The 21,583-nt window shown below is 48.1% G+C and overlaps 1 protein-coding gene across 1 annotated transcript in view; it reads left to right on the plus strand.

Annotated features, from left to right (window-relative positions):
- LOC135543475 (semaphorin-4C-like) overlaps window positions 1-19,834 on the plus strand; it is a 60,826-nt gene extending 40,992 nt beyond the window's left edge. Inside the window, exons 3-16 of the mRNA XM_064970762.1 lie at window positions 741-895; window positions 3,438-3,500; window positions 4,646-4,744; window positions 9,630-9,726; window positions 9,850-9,969; window positions 10,842-10,993; window positions 11,493-11,668; window positions 12,006-12,150; window positions 12,388-12,601; window positions 13,911-14,026; window positions 14,674-14,831; window positions 15,071-15,162; window positions 15,391-17,994; window positions 18,352-19,834. Of these exons, the coding sequence (XP_064826834.1) occupies window positions 741-895; window positions 3,438-3,500; window positions 4,646-4,744; window positions 9,630-9,726; window positions 9,850-9,969; window positions 10,842-10,993; window positions 11,493-11,668; window positions 12,006-12,150; window positions 12,388-12,601; window positions 13,911-14,026; window positions 14,674-14,831; window positions 15,071-15,162; window positions 15,391-16,295 (2,492 nt within the window). The 3' untranslated portion in view covers window positions 16,296-17,994; window positions 18,352-19,834. The remainder of the gene's footprint in view (window positions 1-740; window positions 896-3,437; window positions 3,501-4,645; window positions 4,745-9,629; window positions 9,727-9,849; window positions 9,970-10,841; window positions 10,994-11,492; window positions 11,669-12,005; window positions 12,151-12,387; window positions 12,602-13,910; window positions 14,027-14,673; window positions 14,832-15,070; window positions 15,163-15,390; window positions 17,995-18,351) is intronic.
- The last annotated feature ends 1,749 nt before the right edge of the window (window positions 19,835-21,583 follow it).

Raw genomic sequence — 21,583 nt, forward strand, 5'->3', positions numbered from 1 at the left:
ATGTGTGACTGGGCCTTTCCCTGTGTCTCTCTGTGTGTGTTGGTTAGGGTGTATGTGTGACTGGGCCTTTCCCTGTGTCTCTCTGTGTGTGTTGGTTAGGGTGTATGTGTGGCTGGGCCTTTCCCTGTGTCTCTCTGTGTGTGTTGGTTAGGGTGTATGTGTGACTGGGCCTTTCCCTGTGTCTCTCTGTGTGTGTTGGTTAGGGTGTATGTGTGACTGGGCCTTTCCCTGTGTCTCTCTGTGTGTGTTGGTTAGGGTGTATGTGTGACTGGGCCTTTCCCTGTGTCTCTCTGTGTGTGTTGGTTAGGGTGTATGTGTGACTGGGCCTTTCCCTGTGTCTCTCTGTGTGTGTTGGTTAGGGTGTATGTGTGACTGGGCCTTTCCCTGTGTCTCTCTGTGTGTGTTGGTTAGGGTGTATGTGTGACTGGGCCTTTCCCTGTGTCTCTCTGTGTGTGTTGGTTAGGGTGTATGTGTGACTGGGCCTTTCCCTGTGTCTCTCTGTGTGTGTTGGTTAGGGTGTATGTGTGACTGGGCCTTTCCCTGTGTCTCTCTGTGTGTGCCACTTTGACGAAACAGAACGTCGTCACCATCCCACCAGTGCTAAGCTCCCATGTAGTTCCAAAGGAGCTTGATTTGTGACAAAAAAGATGGGCAACACTTCGATCTGCTTTGCCTGCAGGTCAAGTGAGACGCGTGTGTGTTTCTAACAGTATTGTCTATGTTTGCGTGTTCCTCTACAGAGGTACTGGACAGCATGGCCAGGTTCCGCGCTCTAGGTGTGTGGAACTACACCATGGCGACTCTAGCAGAACACGAGAGGGTTCTGTATGTAGGAGCTAGAGAGGCCCTGTTCGCCCTGGACCCTAACGACATCAGCAGACAGCTACGACCTCAGGTAACAGCACACAAACACCTCAGCGCAGCAGACACCAACGGTGTTTTAACCCCACAGACAGCTTCTTGTGCAACATTCCTTCGCTTTGTTGCATATGGCAGTAAAGTTTCCTGACTCCGATGCCTTCTGTTCAGGGGTGGTGGGGGAACAAGGCTATTACATGATTAATCAGTGTAATTAGCCTTGTGCAATAAAGGCTTGATAAAATGTCTTAAGATGCCTCTGTCCCCTCCCCTCTCATCTCATATCCCACTCAGACATATACCAGCGCTATGGGGATTGTTATCTGATTAAACTTTCTAATTAGCATGAATTGGACCATTGTGTGACTGATGATGAACATGCAACAGTTCTGTGTTGTGAGCAGCCCAGTAATAAGCAGCCCACCTGTTCGCTGCTGCTCTGTCTACCAAGTGTAGAGGGATGATCGGGCCACTGGATGCCACCTGCCCCACTGTCTTCACTCTGCACCTATCTCAACATCTGCCTTCTCATTCTGTTTTCCATCTCTCTCTCTCTCCTCCCGCTGTCTCTAAATCCCATCTCTCTCTATCGGTCTCTCTCTCCTCCCGCTGTCTCTAAATCCCATCTCTGTCTATCGGTCTCTCTCTCCTCCCGCTGTCTCTAAATCATTCTCTCTCTATCGGTCTCTCTCTCCTCCCACTGTCTCTAAATCCACATCTCTGTCTATCGGTCTCTTTCTCCTCCCGCTGTCTCTAAATCCCATCTCTCTCTATCGGTCTCTCTCTCCTCCCGCTGTCTCTAAATCCCATCTCTGTCTATCGGTCTCTCTCTCCTCCCGCCGTCTCTGAATCCCATCTCTCTATCGGTCTCCCTCTCCTCCCGCTGTCTCTAAATCCCATCTCTGTCTATCGGTCTCCCTCTCCTCCCGCTGTCTCTAAATCCCATCTCTGTCTATCGGTCTCCCTCTCCTCCCGGTCTCTAAATCCCATCTCTCTCTATCTGTCTCTCTCTCCTCCCACTGTCTCTGAATCCTTCTCCCTCTATCTCTCCCTCTCCTCCCGCTGTCTCTAAATCCTTCTCCCTCTATCGGTCTCCCTCTCCTCCCGCTGTCTCTAAATCCCATCTCTGTCTATCGTTCTCTCTCTCCTCCCGCCGTCTCTAAATCCCATCTCTCTCTATCGGTCTCCCTCTCCTCCCGCTGTCTCTAAATCCTTCTCCCTCTATCGGTCTCCCTCTCCTCCCGCTGTCTCTAAATCCCATCTCTCTCTATCGGTCTCCCTCTCCTCCCGCTGTCTATAAATCCCATCTCTGTCTATCGGTCTCCCTCTCCTCCCGCTGTCTCTAAATCCTTCTCCCTCTATCGGTCTCCCTCTCCTCCCGCTGTCTCTAAATCCTTCTCCCTCTATCTCTCCCTCTCCTCCCGCTGTCTCTAAATCCTTCTCCCTCTATCTGTCTCCCTCTCCTCCCGCTGTCTCTAAATCTTTCTCCCTCTATCTCTCCCTCTCCTCCCGCTGTCTCTAAATCCTTCTCTCTCTATCTGTCTCTCTCTCCTCTCGCTGTCTCTAAATCCTTCTCCCTCTATCTCTCCCTCTCCTCTCGCTGTCTCTAAATCCCATCTCCCTCTATCTCTCCCTCTCCTCCCGCTGTCTATAAATCCCATCTCTGTCTATCGGTCTCCCTCTCCTCCCGCTGTCTCTAAATCCTTCTCCCTCTATCGGTCTCCCTCTCCTCCCGCTGTCTCTAAATCCTTCTCCCTCTATCTCTCCCTCTCCTCCCGCTGTCTCTAAATCCTTCTCCCTCTATCTGTCTCCCTCTCCTCCCGCTGTCTCTAAATCTTTCTCCCTCTATCTCTCCCTCTCCTCCCGCTGTCTCTAAATCCTTCTCTCTCTATCTGTCTCTCTCTCCTCTCGCTGTCTCTAAATCCTTCTCCCTCTATCTCTCCCTCTCCTCTCGCTGTCTCTAAATCCCATCTCCCTCTATCTCTCCCTCTCCTCCCGCTGTCTCTAAATCCTTCTCTCTCTATCTGTCTCTCTCTCCTCTCGCTGTCTCTAAATCCTTCTCCCTCTATCTCTCCCTCTCCTCCCGCTGTCTCTAAATCCTTCTCCCTCTATCTGTCTCTCTCTCCTCCCGCTGTCTCTAAATCCTTCTCCCTCTATCTGTCTCTCTCCTCCCGCCGTCTCTAAATCCTTCTCCCTCTATCTGTCTCTCTCTCCTCCCGCTGTCTCTAAATCCTTCTCCCTCTATGTCTCTCTCTCCTCCCGCTGTCTCTAAATCCTTCTCTCTCTATCTGTCCCTCTCTCCTCCCGCTGTCTCTAAATCCTTCTCCCTCTGTCTCTCTTTCTCTCTCATCCAACTCTCTTTCAATCTGTAACTGTTGCCGTCTCTCTCGTCCACTCATCTCTCTCTCACACACACATCCCTCCCTCTAATTCTCTCTCTCTCCCTTTGTCTCTCTCTCTCTCTTTCTCTCTCTCGCTCTATATATATATTTATATATATTTATATTTATCTCTCTCTCTCTATCTCGTTCTCTATTTCTCTCCCTTTCTCTCGTTCTCTATTTTTCTCTCTCTCTCAGATTGAGTGGCCAGCACCACAGGAGAAGAAGAAAGAGTGTGCCACCAAGGGCAAGAACAACCAGGTACATAACCTAAAAGTTTCTGTTTACATTAGAGTACCATCGTAGACTGAGTACCCCTTTAGACTGAGTACCACCTTAGACTGAGTACCCCTTTAGACTGAGTACCACCTTAAACTGAGTACCACTTTAAACTGAGTACCACCTTAAACTGAGTACCCCTTTAGACTGAGTACCACCTTAAACTGAGTACCACCTTAAACTGAGTACCCCTTTAGACGGAGTACCCCTTTAGACTGAGTACCACCTTAGACTGAGTACCACCTTAGACTGAGTACCACCTTAGACTGAGTACCACCTTAAACTGAGTACCACCTTAAACTGAGTACCCCTTTAGACTGAGTACCCCTTTAGACGGAGTACCCCTTTTGACTGAGTACCACCTTAAACTGAGTACCACCTTAGATTGAGTACCCCTTTAGACTGAGTACCATCTTAAACTGAGTACCATCTTAGACTGAGTACCACTTTAGACTGAGTACCACCTTAGACGGAGTACCACCTTAAGCTGAGTACCACCTTAAACTGAGTACCCCTTTAGACTGAGTACCCCATTAGACGGAGTACCCCTTTTGACTGAGTACCACCTTAAACTGAGTACCACCTTAAACTGAGTACCACCTTAAACTGAGTACCACCTTAGATTGAGTACCCCTTTAGACTGAGTACCCCTTTAGACGGAGTACCCCTTTTGACTGAGTACCACCTTAAACTGAGTACCACCTTAAACTGAGTACCACCATAGATTGAGTACCCCTTTAGACTGAGTACCCCTTTAGACGGAGTACCCCTTTTGACTGAGTACCATCTTAGACTGAGTACCACTTTAGACTGAGTACCACCTAAGACTGAGTACCCCTTTAGACTGAGTACCCCTTTCGACTGAGTACCACCTTAAACTGAGTACCACCTTAGATTGAGTACCCCTTTAGACTGAGTACCCCTTTAGACTGAGTACCCCTTTAGACTGAGTACCACCTTAAACTGAGTACCACCTTAAACTGAGTACCCCTTTAGACGGAGTACCCCTTTCAACTGAGTACCACCTTAGACTGAGTACCACCTTAGACTGTGTGAGCCGGTGTTTATTGCTATAAATGGTTGAATATTATGCTTCAGTCTCAGCCCCATCTTTCCCCCTCCCACAGACGGAGTGCTTCAACTACATCCGCTTCCTGCAGAGCTACAACCACACCCACCTCTACACCTGTGGAACCTACGCCTTCCAGCCCAAGTGCACCTACATCGTGAGTGGCTTTCAATGGCTGAGTCCCAAATGACAGGCTGTTCCCTACTTAGTAGTCTACTTTTGACCCGGGCCCTGGTCAAATGTAGTTTACTATAGGGGGAAAAGGGTGCCATTAGGGACAAATAGGGCCAACTTCATCCCACTCCCTCTGTCAGGGGGTTGTATTAGAGTTGTATTAGGGTTGTATTAGAGTTGTATTATAGTTGTATTAAGGTTGTATTAGAGTTGTATTACATTTACATTACATTTAAGTCATTTGGCAGACGCTCTTATCCAGAGCGACTTACAAATTGGTGAATTCACCTTATGACATCCAGTGGAACAGCCACTTTACAATAGTGCATCTAAATCATTAAGGGGGGGGGTGAGAAGGATTACTTTATCCTATCCTAGGTATTCCTTAAAGAGGTGGGGTTTCAGGTGTCTCCGGAAGGTGGTGATTGACTCCGCTGTCCTGGCGTCGTGAGGGAGTTTGTTCCACCATTGGGGGCCAGAGCAGCGAACAGTTTTGACTGGGCTGAGCGGGAACTGTACTTCCTCAGTGGTAGGGAGGCGAGCAGGCCAGAGGTGGATGAACGCAGTGCCCTTGTTTGGGTGTAGGGCCTGATCAGAGCCTGGAGGTACTGCGGTGCCGTTCCCCTCACAGCTCCGTAGGCAAGCACCATGGTCTTGTAGCGGATGTGAGCTTCAACTGGAAGCCAGTGGAGAGAGCGGAGGAGCGGGGTGACGTGAGAGAACTTGGGAAGGTTGAACACCAGACGGGCTGCGGCGTTCTGGATGAGTTGTAGGGGTTTAATGGCACAGGTAGGGAGCCCAGCCAACAGTGAGTTGCAGTAATCCAGACGGGAGATGACAAGTGCCTGGATTAGGACCTGCGCCGCTTCCTGTGTGAGGCAGGGTCGTACTCTGCGGATGTTGTAGAGCATGAACCTACAGGAACGGGCCACCGCCTTGATGTTAGTTGAGAACGACAGGGTGTTGTCCAGGATCACGCCAAGGTTCTTAGCGCTCTGGGAGGAGGACACAATGGAGTTGTCAACCGTGATGGCGAGATCATGGAACGGGCAGTCCTTCCTCGGGAGGAAGAGCAGCTCCGTCTTGCCGAGGTTCAGCTTGAGGTGGTGATCCGTCATCCACACTGATATGTCTGCCAGACATGCAGAGATGCGATTCGCCACCTGGTCATCAGAAGGGGGAAAGGAGAAGATTAATTGTGTGTCGTCTGCATAGCAATGATAGGAGAGACCATGTGAGGTTATGACAGAGCCAAGTGACTTGGTGTATAGCGAGAATAGGAGAGGGCCTAGAACAGAGCCCTGGGGGACACCAGTGGTGAGAGCGCGTGGTGAGGAGACAGATTCTCGCCACGCCACCTGGTAGGAGCGACCTGTCAGGTAGGACGCAATCCAAGCGTGGGCCGCGCCGGAGATGCCCAGCTCGGAGAGGGTGGAGAGGAGGATCTGATGGTTCACAGTATCGAAGGCAGCCGATAGGTCTAGAAGGATGAGAGCAGAGGAGAGAGAGTTAGCTTTAGCAGTGCGGAGCGCCTCCGTGATACAGAGAATAGCAGTCTCAGTTGAATGACTAGTCTTGAAACCTGACTGATTTGGATCAAGAAGGTCATTCTGAGAGAGATAGCGGGAGAGCTGGCCAAGGGCGGCACGTTCAAGAGTTTTGGAGAGAAAAGAAAGAAGGGATACTGGTCTGTAGTTGTTGACATCGGAGGGATCGAGTGTAGGTTTTTTCAGAAGGGGTGCAACTCTCGCTCTCTTGAAGACGGAAGGGACGTAGCCAGCGGTCAGGGATGAGTTGATGAGCGAGGTGAGGTAAGGGAAAGGGCTCCGGAAATGGTCTGGAGAAGAGAGGAGGGGATAGGGTCAAGCGGGCAGGTTGTTGGGCGGCCGGCCGTCACAAGAAGCGAGATTTCATCTGGAGAGAGAGGGGAGAAAGAGGTCAGAGCACAGGGTAGGGCAGTGTGAGCAGAACCAGCGGTGTCGTTTGACTTAGCAAACGAGGATCGGATGTCGTCGACCTTCTTTTCAAAATGGTTGACGAAGTCATCTGCAGAGAGGGAGGAGGGGGGGGGAGGAGGATTCAGGAGGGAGGAGAAGGTGGCAAAGAGCTTCCTAGGGTTAGAGGCAGATGCTTGGAGTGGTAGAAAGTGGCTTTAGCAGCAGAGACAGAGGAGGAAAATGCAGAGAGGAGGGAGTGAAAGGATGCCAGGTCCGCAGGGAGGCGAGTTTTCCTCCATTTCCGCTCAGCTGCCCGGAGCCCTGTTCTGTGAGCTCGCAATGAGTCGTCGAGCCACGGAGCGGGAGGGGAGGACCGAGCCGGCCTGGAGGATAGGGGACATAGAGAGTCAAAGGATGCAGAAAGGGAAGAGAGGAGGGTTGAGGAGGCAGAATCTGGAGATAGGTTGGAGAAGGTTTGAGCAGAGGGAAGAGATGATAGGATGGAAGAGGAGAGAGTAGCGGGGGAGATAGAGCGAAGGTTGGGACAGCGCGATACCATCCGAGTAGGGGCAGTGTGGGAAGTGTTGGATGAGAGCGAGAGGGAAAAGGATACAAGGTAGTGGTCGGAGACTTGGAGGGGAGTTGCAATGAGGTTAGTGGAAGAACAGCATCTAGTAAAGATGAGGTCGAGCATATTGCCTGCCTTGTGAGTAGGGGGGGAAGGTGAGAGGGTGAGGTCAAAAGAGGAGAGGAGTGGAAAGAAGGAGGCAGAGAGGAATGAGTCAAAGGTAGACGTGGGGAGGTTAAAGTCGCCCAGGACTGTGAGAGGTGAGCCGTCCTCAGGAAAGGAGCTTATCAAGGCATCAAGCTCATTGATGAACTCTCCGAGGGAACCTGGAGGGCGATAAATGATAAGGATGTTAAGCTTGAAAGGGCTGGTAACTGTGACAGCATGGAATTCAAAGGAGGCGATAGACAGATGGGTAAGGGGAGAAAGAGAGAATGACCACTTGGGAGAGATGAGGATCCCGGTGCCACCACCCCGCTGACCAGAAGCTCTCGGGGTGTGCGAGAACACGTGGGCGGACGAAGAGAGAGCAGTAGGAGTAGCAGTGTTATCTGTGGTGATCCATGTTTCCGTCAGTGCCAAGAAGTCGAGGGACTGGAGGCATAGGCTGAGATGAACTCTGCCTTGTTGAGATGAACTCTGGGACCACCAGATTAGGGTGGCCGCGGCCACGCGGTGTGGAGCGTTTGTATGGTCTGTGCAGAGAGGAGAGAACAGGGATAGATAGACACATAGTTGACAGGCTACAGAAGAGGCTACGCTAATGCAAAGGAGATTGGAATGACAAGTGGACTACACGTCTCGAATGTTCAGAAAGTTAAGCTTACGTAGCAAGAATCTTATTGACTAAAATGATTGAAATGATACAGTACTGCTGGAGTAGGCTAGCTGGCAGTGGCTGCGTTGTTGACTTTGTAGGCTAGCTGGCAGTGGCTGCGTTGTTGACACTACACTAATCAAGTCGTTCCGTTGAGTGTAATAGTTTCTACAGTGCTGCTATTCGGGGCTAGCTGGCTAGCTAGCAGTGTTGATTGCGTTACGTTACGTTAAAAGAACGACAATAGCTGGCTAGCTAACCTAGAAAATCGCTCTAGACTACACAATTGTCTTTGATACAAAGACGGCTATGTAGCTAGCTAGCTACGATCAAACAAATCAAACCGTTGTACTGTAATGAAGTGAAATGAAAATGTGATACTACCTGTGGAGCGAAGCGGAATGTTGACCGGGTTGTTGACGTTCTATTCGGTAGAGTTGTATTGGGGTTGTATTATAGTTGTATTATAGTTGTATTAAGGTTGTATTAGAGTTGTATTAGAGTTGTATTAGAGTTGTATTAGGGTTGTATTAGAGTTGTATTAGGGTTGTATTATAGTTGTATTAGAGTTGTATTGGGGTTGTATTAGAGTTGTATTAGGGTTGTATTAGGGTTGTATTAGAGTTGTATTAGGGTTGTATTAGAATTGTATTAGGGTTGTATTAGAGTTGTATTAGAGTTGTATGAGGGTTGTATTAGGGCTTTATTAGAGTTGTATTAGGGTTGTATTAGAGTTGTATTAGGGTTGTATTAGAGTTGTATTAGGGTTGTATTAGAGTTGTATTAGAGTTGTATTAGGGTTGTATTAGAGTTGTATTAGGGTTGTATTAGAGTTATATTAGAGTTGTATTAGAATTGAACTGTCCTTGTGGTGGCTTCACAGCTAGCAGCACCACTGACATGGTGTCATGTCTCTATTAGGGTTGTATTAGAGTTGTATTAGGGTTGTATTAGAGTTGTATTAGGGTTGTATTAGAGTTGTATTAGAGTTGTATAAGGGTTGTATTAGAGTTGTATTAGGGTTGTATTAGGGTTTTATTAGAGTTGTATTAGGGTTGTATTAGAGTTGTATTAGGGTTGTATTAGAGTTGTATTAGGGTTGTATTAGAGTTGTATTAGAGTTGTATTAGGGTTGTATTAGAGTTGTATTAGGGTTGTATTAGGGTTTTATTAGAGTTGTATTAGAGTTGTATTAGGGTTGTATTAGAGTTATATTAGAGTTGTATTAGAATTGAGCTGTCCTTGTGGTGGCTTCACAGCTAGCAGCACCACTGACATGGTGTCATGTCTCATATCTTCTATCTCCACGCCTCCACACCACATCCTCCCTAAGGCTGAATCCTCTGTGTCAAAGGAAAGAGTATTCAATGCCAACGAGGCCGTGGTATCTGGCTCTACGTGTGTTTGTAACGGTGATATGATAAGACAGTGTGGTGGAAGCAGGGAGCGGGGACTGTGGCTCCTGTTACAAATGTTGTCACGGACAGACAGAGCCCGGAGCTGTGTCCGTCGACACAGACCACTGACCACCTCTGTCTCTCCATAGAATGCAGACCACTTTAGTCTCAACCCTGGCTCCCTTGAGGATGGGAAGGGCAAGTGTCCCTACGACCCAGCCAAGGGCCACACAGGCCTTATAGTGGGTAGGTCATGTATCCTGTTTTATTCCATTCTGTTTTATTCAATTCAATTTATTCTGTTCTATTATATTCTATGTGTAACTGTTCCCTAATTGTGCCTATCCTGCCTGTCTCTGTGTCTCTCAGACAAGGAGCTGTATTCAGCCACACTGAACAACTTCCTGGGTACTGAGCCTGTCATCTTGAGGAACCTGGGACAGCAACACTACAGCATGAAGAGTGAATACCTGCCGGCCTGGCTCAACGGTGAGAGAGAGAGAGAGAGAGAGAGAGAGAGAGAGAGAGAGAGAGAGAGAGAGAGAGAGAGAGAGAGAGAGAGAGAGAGAGAGAGAGAGAGAGAGAGAGAGAGAGAGAGAGAGAGAGAGAGAGAGAGAGAGAGAGAGAGAGAGAGAGAGAGAGAGAGAGAGAGAGAGAGAGAGAGGGAGAGGAAGAGAGAGAGAGAGAGAGAGAGAGAGAGAGAGAGAGAGAGAGAGAGAGAGAGAGATGGGAGGAAGTTAGGGAGAGGAAAAGTGGAGAGGAAGAGAGAGAGAGAGAGAGAGAGAGAGATGGGAGGAAGTTAGGGAGAGAGAGAGATGGGAGGAAGTTAGGGAGAGGAAAAGTGGAGAGGAAGAGGGGATAGATGGAAAAAGGATAGTATGGGGAAAGAGTTAGAGAGGGAGACGAGACACGAGAGATAAGAAAAGGACTGGGTTAGTGGCTAGCTAATAGGAGCAGAGAAGCAGTGAGATGGAAAAAGCAGGCGAGAGTGTGAAAGAGTCTGGTGGAGGGGTGAGGGGTGAGAGGTGGGGAAATGAGGTTAGAGAAGTGGACAGGAGGGATACGTGAGGGAAGAGGGGTGAGAGAGATGAGGGATAGTGAGAGGGTATAAAATTGAGACGAGGTTAGAGGGTTAAATAGCAGCGCATGTGAGAGGGTGGGAGATTAGGGGGAGTGGAGGTGGTAGTGTGTGTGACTGTGCAGTCATACGTGCGTGTTCATATATCGTGTGTGTGTGTGTGTGTGTGTGTGTGTGTGTGTGTGTGTGTGTGTGTGTGTGTGTGTGTGTGTGTGTGTGTGTGTGTGTGTGTGTGTGTGTGTGTGTGTGTGTGTGTGTGTGTGTGTGTGTGTTGTCCCATCAGAACCTGACTTTGTGGGCTCGGCCCTGGTGAGGGAGAGCAGTGGCAGCAAGGAGGGAGATGATGACAAGATCTACTTCTTCTTTAGTGAGAGAGCTGTTGAGCTTGACTGTGACACGGAGCTCACTGTGGCCAGGGTGGCCCGTGTCTGTAAGGTAGGCTACACGCATATATGGCTACACACACACACACACACACGCTGCCAACGGAACACACACACAAGCAAACCACTCAATCCTACTCTGCTCACAGACTTTTTACAGTGAGACTCAAACACTTCCAACCCTCTTTTCACTCTTTCTTTCCAGTCACTCTTCTCACCCAGTCCTATCCTCATTAGGTGTCAATAGTTATCAGGAGAAGTTGCGAGTTATGAGCTCAGAGTTTGCCATCCACTCTCATTACATCATACAACCTTTTTCCTGGTGAGGTCAAAGGATAACCCCTTGCCCTTAGACTACCTCTCCTAACCTTTCCTCTGTCCCTTCCCAAGTCTATCAGACCACTCTTCTCACCCAATTCAATCCTAACATGGTATCAGAAGCCATCAGCAAATCATAATGCAGGCGAACTGACTTTCCCCTCCACATTGGCAATATGCCACCTCTCCTGACTCCTGACCCCTGACTGACTCTTGTGTGTCTCTCCCCTCAGGGTGATCTGGGGGGCACTAGGACCCTGCAGAAGAAGTGGACCACCTTCCAGAAGGCCAGGCTGGTGTGTTCTCTCCCCGAGCGACACGTCACCTTCAACAACCTGCGGGCAGTCTTCACCCTGCCAGGCACCGACTGGCGCACCACCACCTTCTATGGCATCTTCCACGCCCAGTGGTGAGTCACAATAACACTACCGCCAGGGGGTCCGATGTGCCAAAGAGAAGAGGCTCTCTCTCTCCAACTTAACTTAGCACTTTTACTAACACTGGGTTGGTGTGACTTCTTCTTTTGAAAATATGATCTTATGCCCAAAATTACAGTTTTAACGGCCTTCAGTCAGCTAACGTGTCTTCTCTGTGTACGGACCTTTTGAATTCTGTTATTATCTCCTAGTGGAGCACAACCATCGTTCTATTTCTCATACAAACAGACAATGTAAAAATGACCACAGAAACAACCCATCTAGGTAATAACCTTAAGCCCGTCGTTTTGTTGTTCTCTCCTGTCCCAGGGGCGATGTGGATGTGTCAGCAGTGTGTCAGTACCAGATAGGGGAGGTGAAGAAGGTGTTTGATGGCCCTTATAAGGAGTACAGAGACGCGTCGCAGAGATGGGGGCGATACACTGGCACTGTCCCCAGCCCACGGCCCGGAGCGGTGAGGAAGGGAGGGAGGGAGGGGCGGAGGGGCGGAGGAATAGAGTGACTTGGACAGGGAGAGTTTGGAGAGTGATCAGAGCCAACAAGCAATGCCAGCCTGTCCCGCAACTAACAATGTTCCTTGTTTCTCCCTCTCTCTCACGTCTCTCTCTGTTCCCTCTCTCTCTGTTCTCTCTCTCACGTCTCTCTGTTCTCTCCTCTCTGTCTCTTCTCGCCTTTCTTCTTCACGGCGCAGTGTATTACGAGCTGGCATAGGGAGAACGGCTACAACAGCTCTCTTCAGCTGCCAGACGCCACCCTCAACTTTGCCAAGAAGCACCCTCTGATGGAGGAGAAGGCTCAGGCTCGCCCCCTACTGCTCACCAAGGGCATCAACTTCACCCGCCTGGCAGTGGACCGGGTCAGCGCCCTGGACACGCGGGCATACAACATGCTCTTCTTAGGCACAGGTAGCTACTGACAGTGCGTACAGCGCGGGCTAAGAATTTGAAGTTGTCGCAAGATTCAGAATATTTTTGACCTTACCACCTCAGCTTAACCACAATGGAGGAAACACAAAACTGACTGAGATCAGTGTACTGTGTAAGAACTTCCTATACGCAACATAACAGTATAGGACCAAGACAGGTCCCAGATTAACCCATTTGCCCACTAAAGATGCCCTTAACCACAGCTGTAGGATCAGTTTACTTTAACCCCCAACCCTCCTAAGAAAACCCTCAAGACCCACAGTTTGCCTGAGATCAGTGTTCAGGTGGATTCAGGACAACTTCATCCTACTTCCATAAGATTGTCCTACGTCAGATAGCACGACGACTCCAGCTGCGTGGCCGTTTGAAGACGGTTGAAGACTGTTGAAGACCGTTGAAGACTGCATGTGGCCTAGGAAGGACACTGCCTGTCGGGAGACAATGCCTTTCATCAATAACATACAGTACATCCAACTGCAGTAGCTACTTCCCATTAAGTAGCCTACTACTTAGAATTCCACTCACTGCAGTGCAGTGTAGAGTGAATCCCTGACTGTGCCTGCGGTGTGTTGGAGGCCCATGACTGTCAGACTGACGATGGGCTCAGTAGCTTGGCAGGCCCCCTGCTGCCTTGCTTCACAGCACAAACTCAACGGGGCCCTTGGCACACGTACACACTGCCAATTGGGCTGCGGGCTTGATTAGCTATTAACTGCAGCAGGATGACAGCTGATGCGGAGAGAACAAGTCTGGCGAGGACAGTTAGAAACGGAGGATGGGATTGGGGGATTAGCCGAAATGCTCTCGACACAGCGAGCGAGGAGCATGATACGTCATGCATGATACAGCATTTACGTGTTGGTGTGTGCGTGTGTGTGTGTGTGTGTGTGTGTGTGTGTGTGTGTGTGTGTGTGTGTGTGTGTGTGTGTGTGTGTGTGTGTGTTGCTGCTGCTCTGCTCTGTGCCAGGCTCCCGTAGGGTCCAGGGTCAGTCCCTCACATTATCCATGACAGTCCCACTGTGGTGAGGGCAGGAGGCAGGGCAGGTTCAGCACACACAGCAGATCTCTGCTCATAAAAGCGCCATCCATCCACCCAGACAGACACACAAGGTCACACCGCCGGCAGCAGCAGCTCAATTGCCTTTCAATGCAGGGGATGTAACCTTGCTCCCAATATTACCCAAAGAGTAAACTACAGTACAACATTCTGAAATGATGTACCTCTCTTCTCATCCTACCTGCTCTCCTCTTTATCCCCTCTTCTCTTTTCTCTCCTCTCCTCCTCTAGCGGACGGCTGGTTACAGAGGGTAGTGATCCTCGGCTCGGAGGCCCATGTGATTGAAGAGATACAGCTGTTTGATTCTCCCCAGCCAGTGGACAGCCTGACCATCTCTCACACCAAGGTAACACTCAGGCCAGGGGATTTCCCCATCCGTACATGTAGTCCATATAACTAGGCCCAGGAGTTTTCCCTGGCCCTACACCCTCATGGACCATCACGAGGGTCTGGAGTTTTCCCCAGCTCTACACATAGACCATCAAAGTTGTACTTGTACATCCAGCTGCCTCACACTACAGAAGCAGGAGGTTGGGTCCTGCCCTCTGGGCCGTTCTGAGTTTACTTACACATAGACCATCACTGGACCAGGACTATTCCCTGATCATGTGACGCAACTAGGAAAGACTCCGGGCCCTACTCAACACCATTATGCCCTCACATGTCTGAGTGTCACCACTCAGTTTCGCTGGCATTACACTCACATGCTGATCCTTATCTAATTAAACCAGGCTTTTCCTGGCCAGCTATTTCATAACAAGCTTTGCTCTCTAGCCAAACACAGAAAGAAGAGGGGAGGGAAAACAAAATGTTATTGTAATTGAGAGCGATTATCCCATTATCTACACTGCCCTCTGTCTGACTTGTTCTTTTTCTGTTTCTTCCATCCTCCTCAACTATCTCTATCTCCTCCCTCTCTCTTTTTCCCCTCTTGTCTCTCTCTCTCAACCCCCCTCTCTCTCTCCCTCTGTCTCTGTCTGAATATGTCTGCAGAAGTACTTGTACATTGGCTCACGTTCAGAAGTGCTCCAGCTTCCCTTGGCTAACTGCAGCCGCTATCAGTCGCAGCCAGACTGCCTTCTGTCCCGGGACCCCTACTGTGCCTGGGACAGTGAGGGTCGCGCCTGTGTCCGCATCGACCTCCACCGCGGGTGAGCATGCCTGCCTCTCCCCTCCACTCCCCCTCTGCCCCTGCTCAGTGGTTCTGCCTTCCCCTCTTCTACTTGGCCCCTCCTCTGCTTTGCCCCTGCTCAGTGGGCTGGGTCCACCTGCGCTAGCAGCAGCTCAGTGGAGGCCAGTAGCAGAAATTGGAGGCCAGTAGCAGAAAGTGGAGGCCAGTAGCAGAAAAACATGTTATTAATGCCTGTTCTCTGTGCTCTCTGTTCCACAGGTCTACCTCCTCCCTGTCCCAGGATCTGATGCTGGAGAGATTCAGCAGGGGCAAAGCCAAGTTTGACAAGCCTGTGGCCATCCCCAGCCCTGGTGAGTAGGAGAGGAACTGGACTGGTGGCCCCTTGTGGCAATAACTGGTCACTACAGTTGTAGTTTTTTGATAGTTATTGAATGGATTTGAGCTTAGAATTTAGTAATTGAATCAAGTTTAATTCAGTTGAGTTGAACTAAGCGAATTGAACTGAATTGAGATGAATTGAACTTAGAGTTCAGGAATTAAACATCTTGGCTAACACATACCCTCTCTCTCTCTCCCAGACAACTCTCGACTGAGGAATGTGACAGTAGTGGTGGAATCAGACATGGTGCTGCCCTGCCAGCTGGTGTCCAACCTGGCCCAGCCCTCCTGGCTCCTCAATGACCGGGAGCTGCAGCTAGGAGACGAGGAGGCCGGGTGGGCACGCTTCGACCGGACTCTAAAGGCTCTGGTGGTCCCCAACGTGATGCCGGTGCACGCGGGACGCTACGTGTGCTACTCCGAGGAGCAGGGGGTCAAGTTTCAGATGGAGCGCTACCAGGTGTCGGTGGTGGCCAGCTCCCCTGTGGTCATGGCAGCCCGGGCCCCTGACGGCAGCATGGGTCTGTTCTGGGTGCTGGTTATCACCCTGGGGGCCGCTTGTCTACTACTACTAGTGGCAGCTCTGTATCTGAGGAGGCGTCTGAAGCTGGCCATAGGTAAAGGAACGGAGATGAAGCCCCTGGAAAGCACCTTGGTCTACCCCATCACCCTGCCCAAAGAGCCACCTACCTTCGTGCCCAGCAAGATGCCCAGTGACGAGGACCGCTTCTGGGAGACGGGCGCCAACTACTACTATTCAGACGGCTCGCTGAAGATCGTTCCCGGCCACGCCCTGTGCCCCAGCAGCCAGTCTCACCACCACGCCCCCACGGCGTCTCCCAGCGCCATCCCCGGCCAGCCCATCCACTCCCCCAGCCGGCTCAGCCTCACCAACATCAGGGGCTCCGGCAGCAACGGCTACATCCGCCTCAACCTGAGCTCGGCCGGGGAAGAGAGGGTTAGCGGGGGTGGTTCTGGTGGAGGAGGGCTGGGGCTGAGCGGGGGCGGGAACGACTACTCCAGCCCCTTCAAGGAGGAGCTGCGTCGGACCCTGCAGCAGAGGAGCGTGTTGCCTGACGCCAACCCTGAAGAGTCGTCTGTGTAGCAGCAGCCCGTTGCAATGAAGAAAAAAAATGAAAAAAATAGAGAACGAACGGCAACTAACCTACCTCCCTCCTTTAGAGGACGCCTCTCTCTCTCGACACCACTCTCGCTCCATGCTCTCTCTCTCTTTTTTTCTGCCAGTGCTCGTTTGGCTGACTCTGTGACTGGTGGTAGATGTTTCTTTTGCACACAGCATGTGAGGTGACACACACCGACCTGTTCCTCAGCATCCTCTCCTGTTATTGTGTTCCATACGTCACACTTTACCTTCTTCACCAGTTTCACTGTGCAAATCCCAAGCTGTGTAAATTTGGTATTGAAAGACAATTGAACTCTCACAAAAGACAATTGAACTCTGCCTTCACCTCAAACAAATGGAGAGATTTCCTGAGAGAACTCCTTCAGGATAAGAGACGACCAACAACTCATGACAAGGTTGTAGCTTCAGGGCTGAACCAATAAAGCAAGAAGCACGAGTTGACTGACTGAAAGATGGAGGAGCTGGCTTGCTGTTTTTATGTTCTGTTGAGGACTTTTCGCTTGCTGCACTTAACACGGGAGTAAGTAAGTCGATTTTGTATTTGTGAGCAAAGAGAGTGAGAGAGCCACATAAAAGACAAATGAATCCCAAAAGCATGACGACAATCACGTTCCCCTCTCAGGGGGTAAAACCTGGGAAGGAACGAGTGGGATAAAGAGAGAGAAAATGAAGTGAGTTTTGTTTGAAAGACATGGGGGGGGTTTACATGAAGGACAAACTCTTAATTAGACTTCCTCGGCTCAATTTGTACTTTTTTCACGTTGCCAGTCTTTCCTCTGAGAAGGTCTTCAACCCCTGCCACATTGATATATTGTGACAATTTAAATGAAGACATTTCTATGTGTTCTTTTTCTATGCCTTGCGGACTACGGAAGTGACAAATAGAGACCAATGGCTTTAAAGCGCCTCTCTGTGAATAAGAATGTGATGGAAGCACGTACAAACTTCTCATATCCCTGCACAAAGTAGATATCTCCCCGAATAACCTCCACACTAGTAAATACATTTTAACACTACTTTTACAATAACTACACTACACATTTACACAAGTGGTTGATGGGAATTTAAACCCCTTCTGATGCTTGTACACTTCCTTGGGATATGGTTATGGACATGACTGTTTGACATAATCCCACAGCAGAACCTACAATAGCACACTCGCTTGTTATTCTGAATTTCAGATGAGACAAAGGCATTGTTTTCAGTAAAGTAGCAGGGATGGCATGGGGGAATGTAGGTCTCACTAAACTGTTGTGACTGCAGTGGATGTCTCAACAAGTGCTTTTCATAGTATGTTTGTGTCTGGGCGGGGGTGGTGGCGAGTTGAACTGCCAAAAGGACCTCCCTCCCTGCACCGCCCTGAATGCCAAACGTGGTGGATGTACTAGTGTGTCCTGGAGGGGACGGGGCAGCTCTGTACCTGGACACTCCCTTTAACCACTTATTTCCCCAAACCCCGCCCACTTACCTAATGACGTCCAGAGAATGACCTGGCACCACTGTGGAAAGCCTGAACACATAGAGAAGGATGGACACTCAACTGTAAACACACACTGCCCTGTGCTGTTGGAGGGACAAGCAGAGAACAGATGGAAGATAGATGAATGGCCTGTGACAAACCAACAGGTCCAGAGAGCAATCAGAGGCACATCAATCAGAGGTATGGCTCTCTCTCACTCTCTCTCTCTCTCTCTCTCTCTCTATCTCTCTAAAAGCCTACAGACACACAAAGATTCTAGCCAGGCCCAAGATCTGTTTGTGCTGTCATGCCGACTCCTATGTCACTGTTATGGCTTGGCGTGAACAATTCTGGAACTAGCCTGAAGAGACACCCAAAGACTGAGCCAGAAAAACAAGTGTCACAATCAAGAGTTTTACAGCCTTTGAGATGAAACATAGTTGTTTTATTATGCTGCATCATCTCTACTTTCATGGAAGTGGCCTTGCATGTACAATTATCACTATGTGTGCCCACTCTAACATGTTAGTTTCCCCCTTCCTGTGCTTTGTCTTCCAGGGGTGGCTGTGTGACACATCTGCAGGGACCAGAGAACAACACAAGACAAAGAAAGGAACAAGAGGTTGACAACGTTTCTTTCTTTCTGTCCCCAATGTAGACTAGAGACAGCTGAAGGGGATGTAGAATATTGCAACGATCCCTGAGTTGAAGAGGTACTTACTTACTTGGCCATCAGTGGTTAGTTCATCCTAGTGTTGCATGACCTTCTCTGCAAATGTACTGTACACATCTCGGATAACATGCTCATAATTGTAAAAGAAGTGTATCATGTTTCAAACTTTTGCCTACACTGATGTTCTCTAGAAAAAAAAAGAAAGAATATATGGTTAGAGTTGCTAAGGACTTCTTCATGAATACATCTTCTAAACATGCTTTCTTTTGCCGTGCCTCTTCACCTTCGGATAAGCCAAAGTAGACTGCAGTTGCTTTTTTTTTCTTCACTTCTAAGAACTCTCGTGTCTAGAACGTTCCTGCATATTTTATTTAGAGCTTAATTTTTTTCAGAAGGCAAAATGTTTGTGGCTGGTCAACATCCTGTTTACATGTCAGTAGTAATCTACTGAAGCGTATCCCTGATTCCCTAGCTCATGAAAAGGTAAACAAATCACCAAAACCTTTGAACGTCATAGAACCAGCCAAGCACAGCAACCTCCTTAAAACCAAATGATAACTCATAATTTGATGATCTAAGGTTTTATACTAAATCTTAAATATTTATAGATGCCTTTCATTTGAAAATATGTACGTTATAATATGTTACCAAGCACTGGTTCTGACACTTAACCATGTATTATGCATCAACAGCTACAGGAGCTGTTAAGATTGGTATAGATATGTATCTGATTTGTCTACCAATGGACATTATGTCTGAGAAGTCATGAAACTGTCTTAAAAGAAAGTTATCCATCAAACTCACAAAAAGGATGTTAGGCTAAGGGGTGTTGGGGCGGCAGGTAGCCGAGTGGTTAAAGCGTTGGACTAGCAACCAAAAGGTTGCAAGATCAAATCCCCGAGCCGACAAGGTAAAAATCTGTTGTTCTACCCCTGAACACTGTTCCTAGGCTGTCATTGAAAATAAGAATTTCTTCTTAACTGACTAGCCTAGTTAAATACAATGCTAAAGCTACCAAAATAAATATTTACCTGTGTGTTACAATTCTGGATACAGATAGGCTAGTTATTACAATATACATGTCAAAAACAATGCCTTCCACAGTCTTCTCAAGGCTTTTGATTCTGCTGTTATTCAATATTATTATTGTTATATTATCATTATTATTAATTTCTTCCTTTTTGGCTTTAAGTTGCAAAGGTTCCCCTGCCTGTTCATTCACAATCTTTTGTTTGTTTTTTTAAAGGATGTTAAGTAACTTATTTTGCTTGTACAAACATGTCGATATTTATTATCATTGTACATATGTCCTTATTTTTTATATGTGTATATATACATTAATAAAAGTAGAGATCTACCCAAATTGTGTACATGTGTGCTGGTGGTTCATGGTTATAATCAAACCAAGAGTATGGGTGTAAGCATAAACATCTCTGTTATCCAACATTCAAGGGTACAACATTCTACATGCTGCAAATGAAAATCGGAGTGTGCTTCAGCTCATTAGTGCGACAGCAGCCTGAGCATTCAGTGCATTAGAGGCAGCATGTGAAAAGGATGTAGTCGTATACTCTCACTAATTGAAACAAGTAGCTATGGGAAGAGCTTTACCAGCTGTAAAATATAATTAACAGGAAAAAAACATCACAAACATATTATGTAAGAACTCAAGTAAGATACCTCATGAAATATTCTTTATCGCACAGGTGAATTATAATGATGATATAAGGTCTTCATAAAGAAGGGGAGACAATTTGTAACATCTCAAAGGAGGATGACTGGCCCTGTCCTTTTGGAGTTCTTTAAAAAAAGAAGATTATATTAGGCCTGATATTAGGCCCAAGCTTATTATTGTAATATTTCACTTAGCCTCTGTCACAGACTTGAACCTCACCTTGAGCGAAGCCTGGGAGCCAAGGCTATATTCTATTAGGCCTGATTCTATTTTATTAGGCCCGACATATGGCCTATTAATCTATTGTATTAGGCCTAATCTTTCTCCTGTTTCAAGGCCTGCATTACCATGTCTAGCGCTCATTCAGTCTCCTCTTCCCTGTTCACGTTGTGCCTGCTGCTTGCCTGTATGCCTGGTGCTAGCGAGGCCACATGCTCTCAGTGTGCCAGACAGACGGACCCATCTGTGGGGAGGGAGGGAGGGGTGGGAGTGTGACGTCACGGTGTACACAGCTGGGTCACAGAGAACTGCTTTAATCCCCTCTTTATAGGTCACCAACCATGGCTATGTCATCTCATCATACTCACATGCACACACGGACACACGCACACGGACATGCCCACACGCACGCACCCACACACACACACACACAGGCAACAGAGAGAGTGGAAGAGAGAGGGAGAAGGAGGAAGAGGAAGAAGGTGGACCGTGGGTATACTGTATAGGGAGCGTCAGAGGGACAGAAAGTGATGTAATGTACCAAACTAAAAATACTTTAAAGTACTACTTAAGTAGTTTTTGGGGGGTATCTGTACTTTACTATTCATATTTTTGATTAATTTTACTTCACTACGTTCATTGTGAAAATACATTTTCCTTGACACCCAAAAAGACTTGTTACATTTTGAATGCTTAGCAGGACAGGAAAATAATCAAATTCACGCAGCAACCGAACATCCCTGGTCATCCCTACTGCATCTGATCTGGCATCACTAAACACATGATTTGTTTGTAAAGGATATCTGAATGTTGGATAAGGAATTTGAAATGATTTATACTTTTACCTTTGGTACATAAGTATAGTTTATCAATTACATTTAGTTTTGATACTGACATACATTTTAAACCAAATACTTTGACTTTTACTCAAGTGGATTTTTCTGGGTGACTTTTACTTTTACTTGAGTCATTTTCTATTAGGTATCTTTACTTTTACTCAAGTATGACAGTTTGGTACTTTTTCCACCATTGGGGACAGACAGTAATGAGAGGAAGGACACAGTAGGCCTACATTGTTTTGTCTGAAGAGATTTTCTTCAACCCTGTATCAACATCCTTGGTCTTGCATTCAGACTAATACAACAAAGCTACACTTAGGTTCCATGGGAACAACCAAAGAACATTTTTAGGTTCTAGATAGCACCTTTTTTCTAAAGCTTAGG

Source organism: Oncorhynchus masou, chromosome 1, assembly GCF_036934945.1.
Source record: "Oncorhynchus masou masou isolate Uvic2021 chromosome 1, UVic_Omas_1.1, whole genome shotgun sequence".
Taxonomy (NCBI): domain Eukaryota; kingdom Metazoa; phylum Chordata; class Actinopteri; order Salmoniformes; family Salmonidae; genus Oncorhynchus; species Oncorhynchus masou.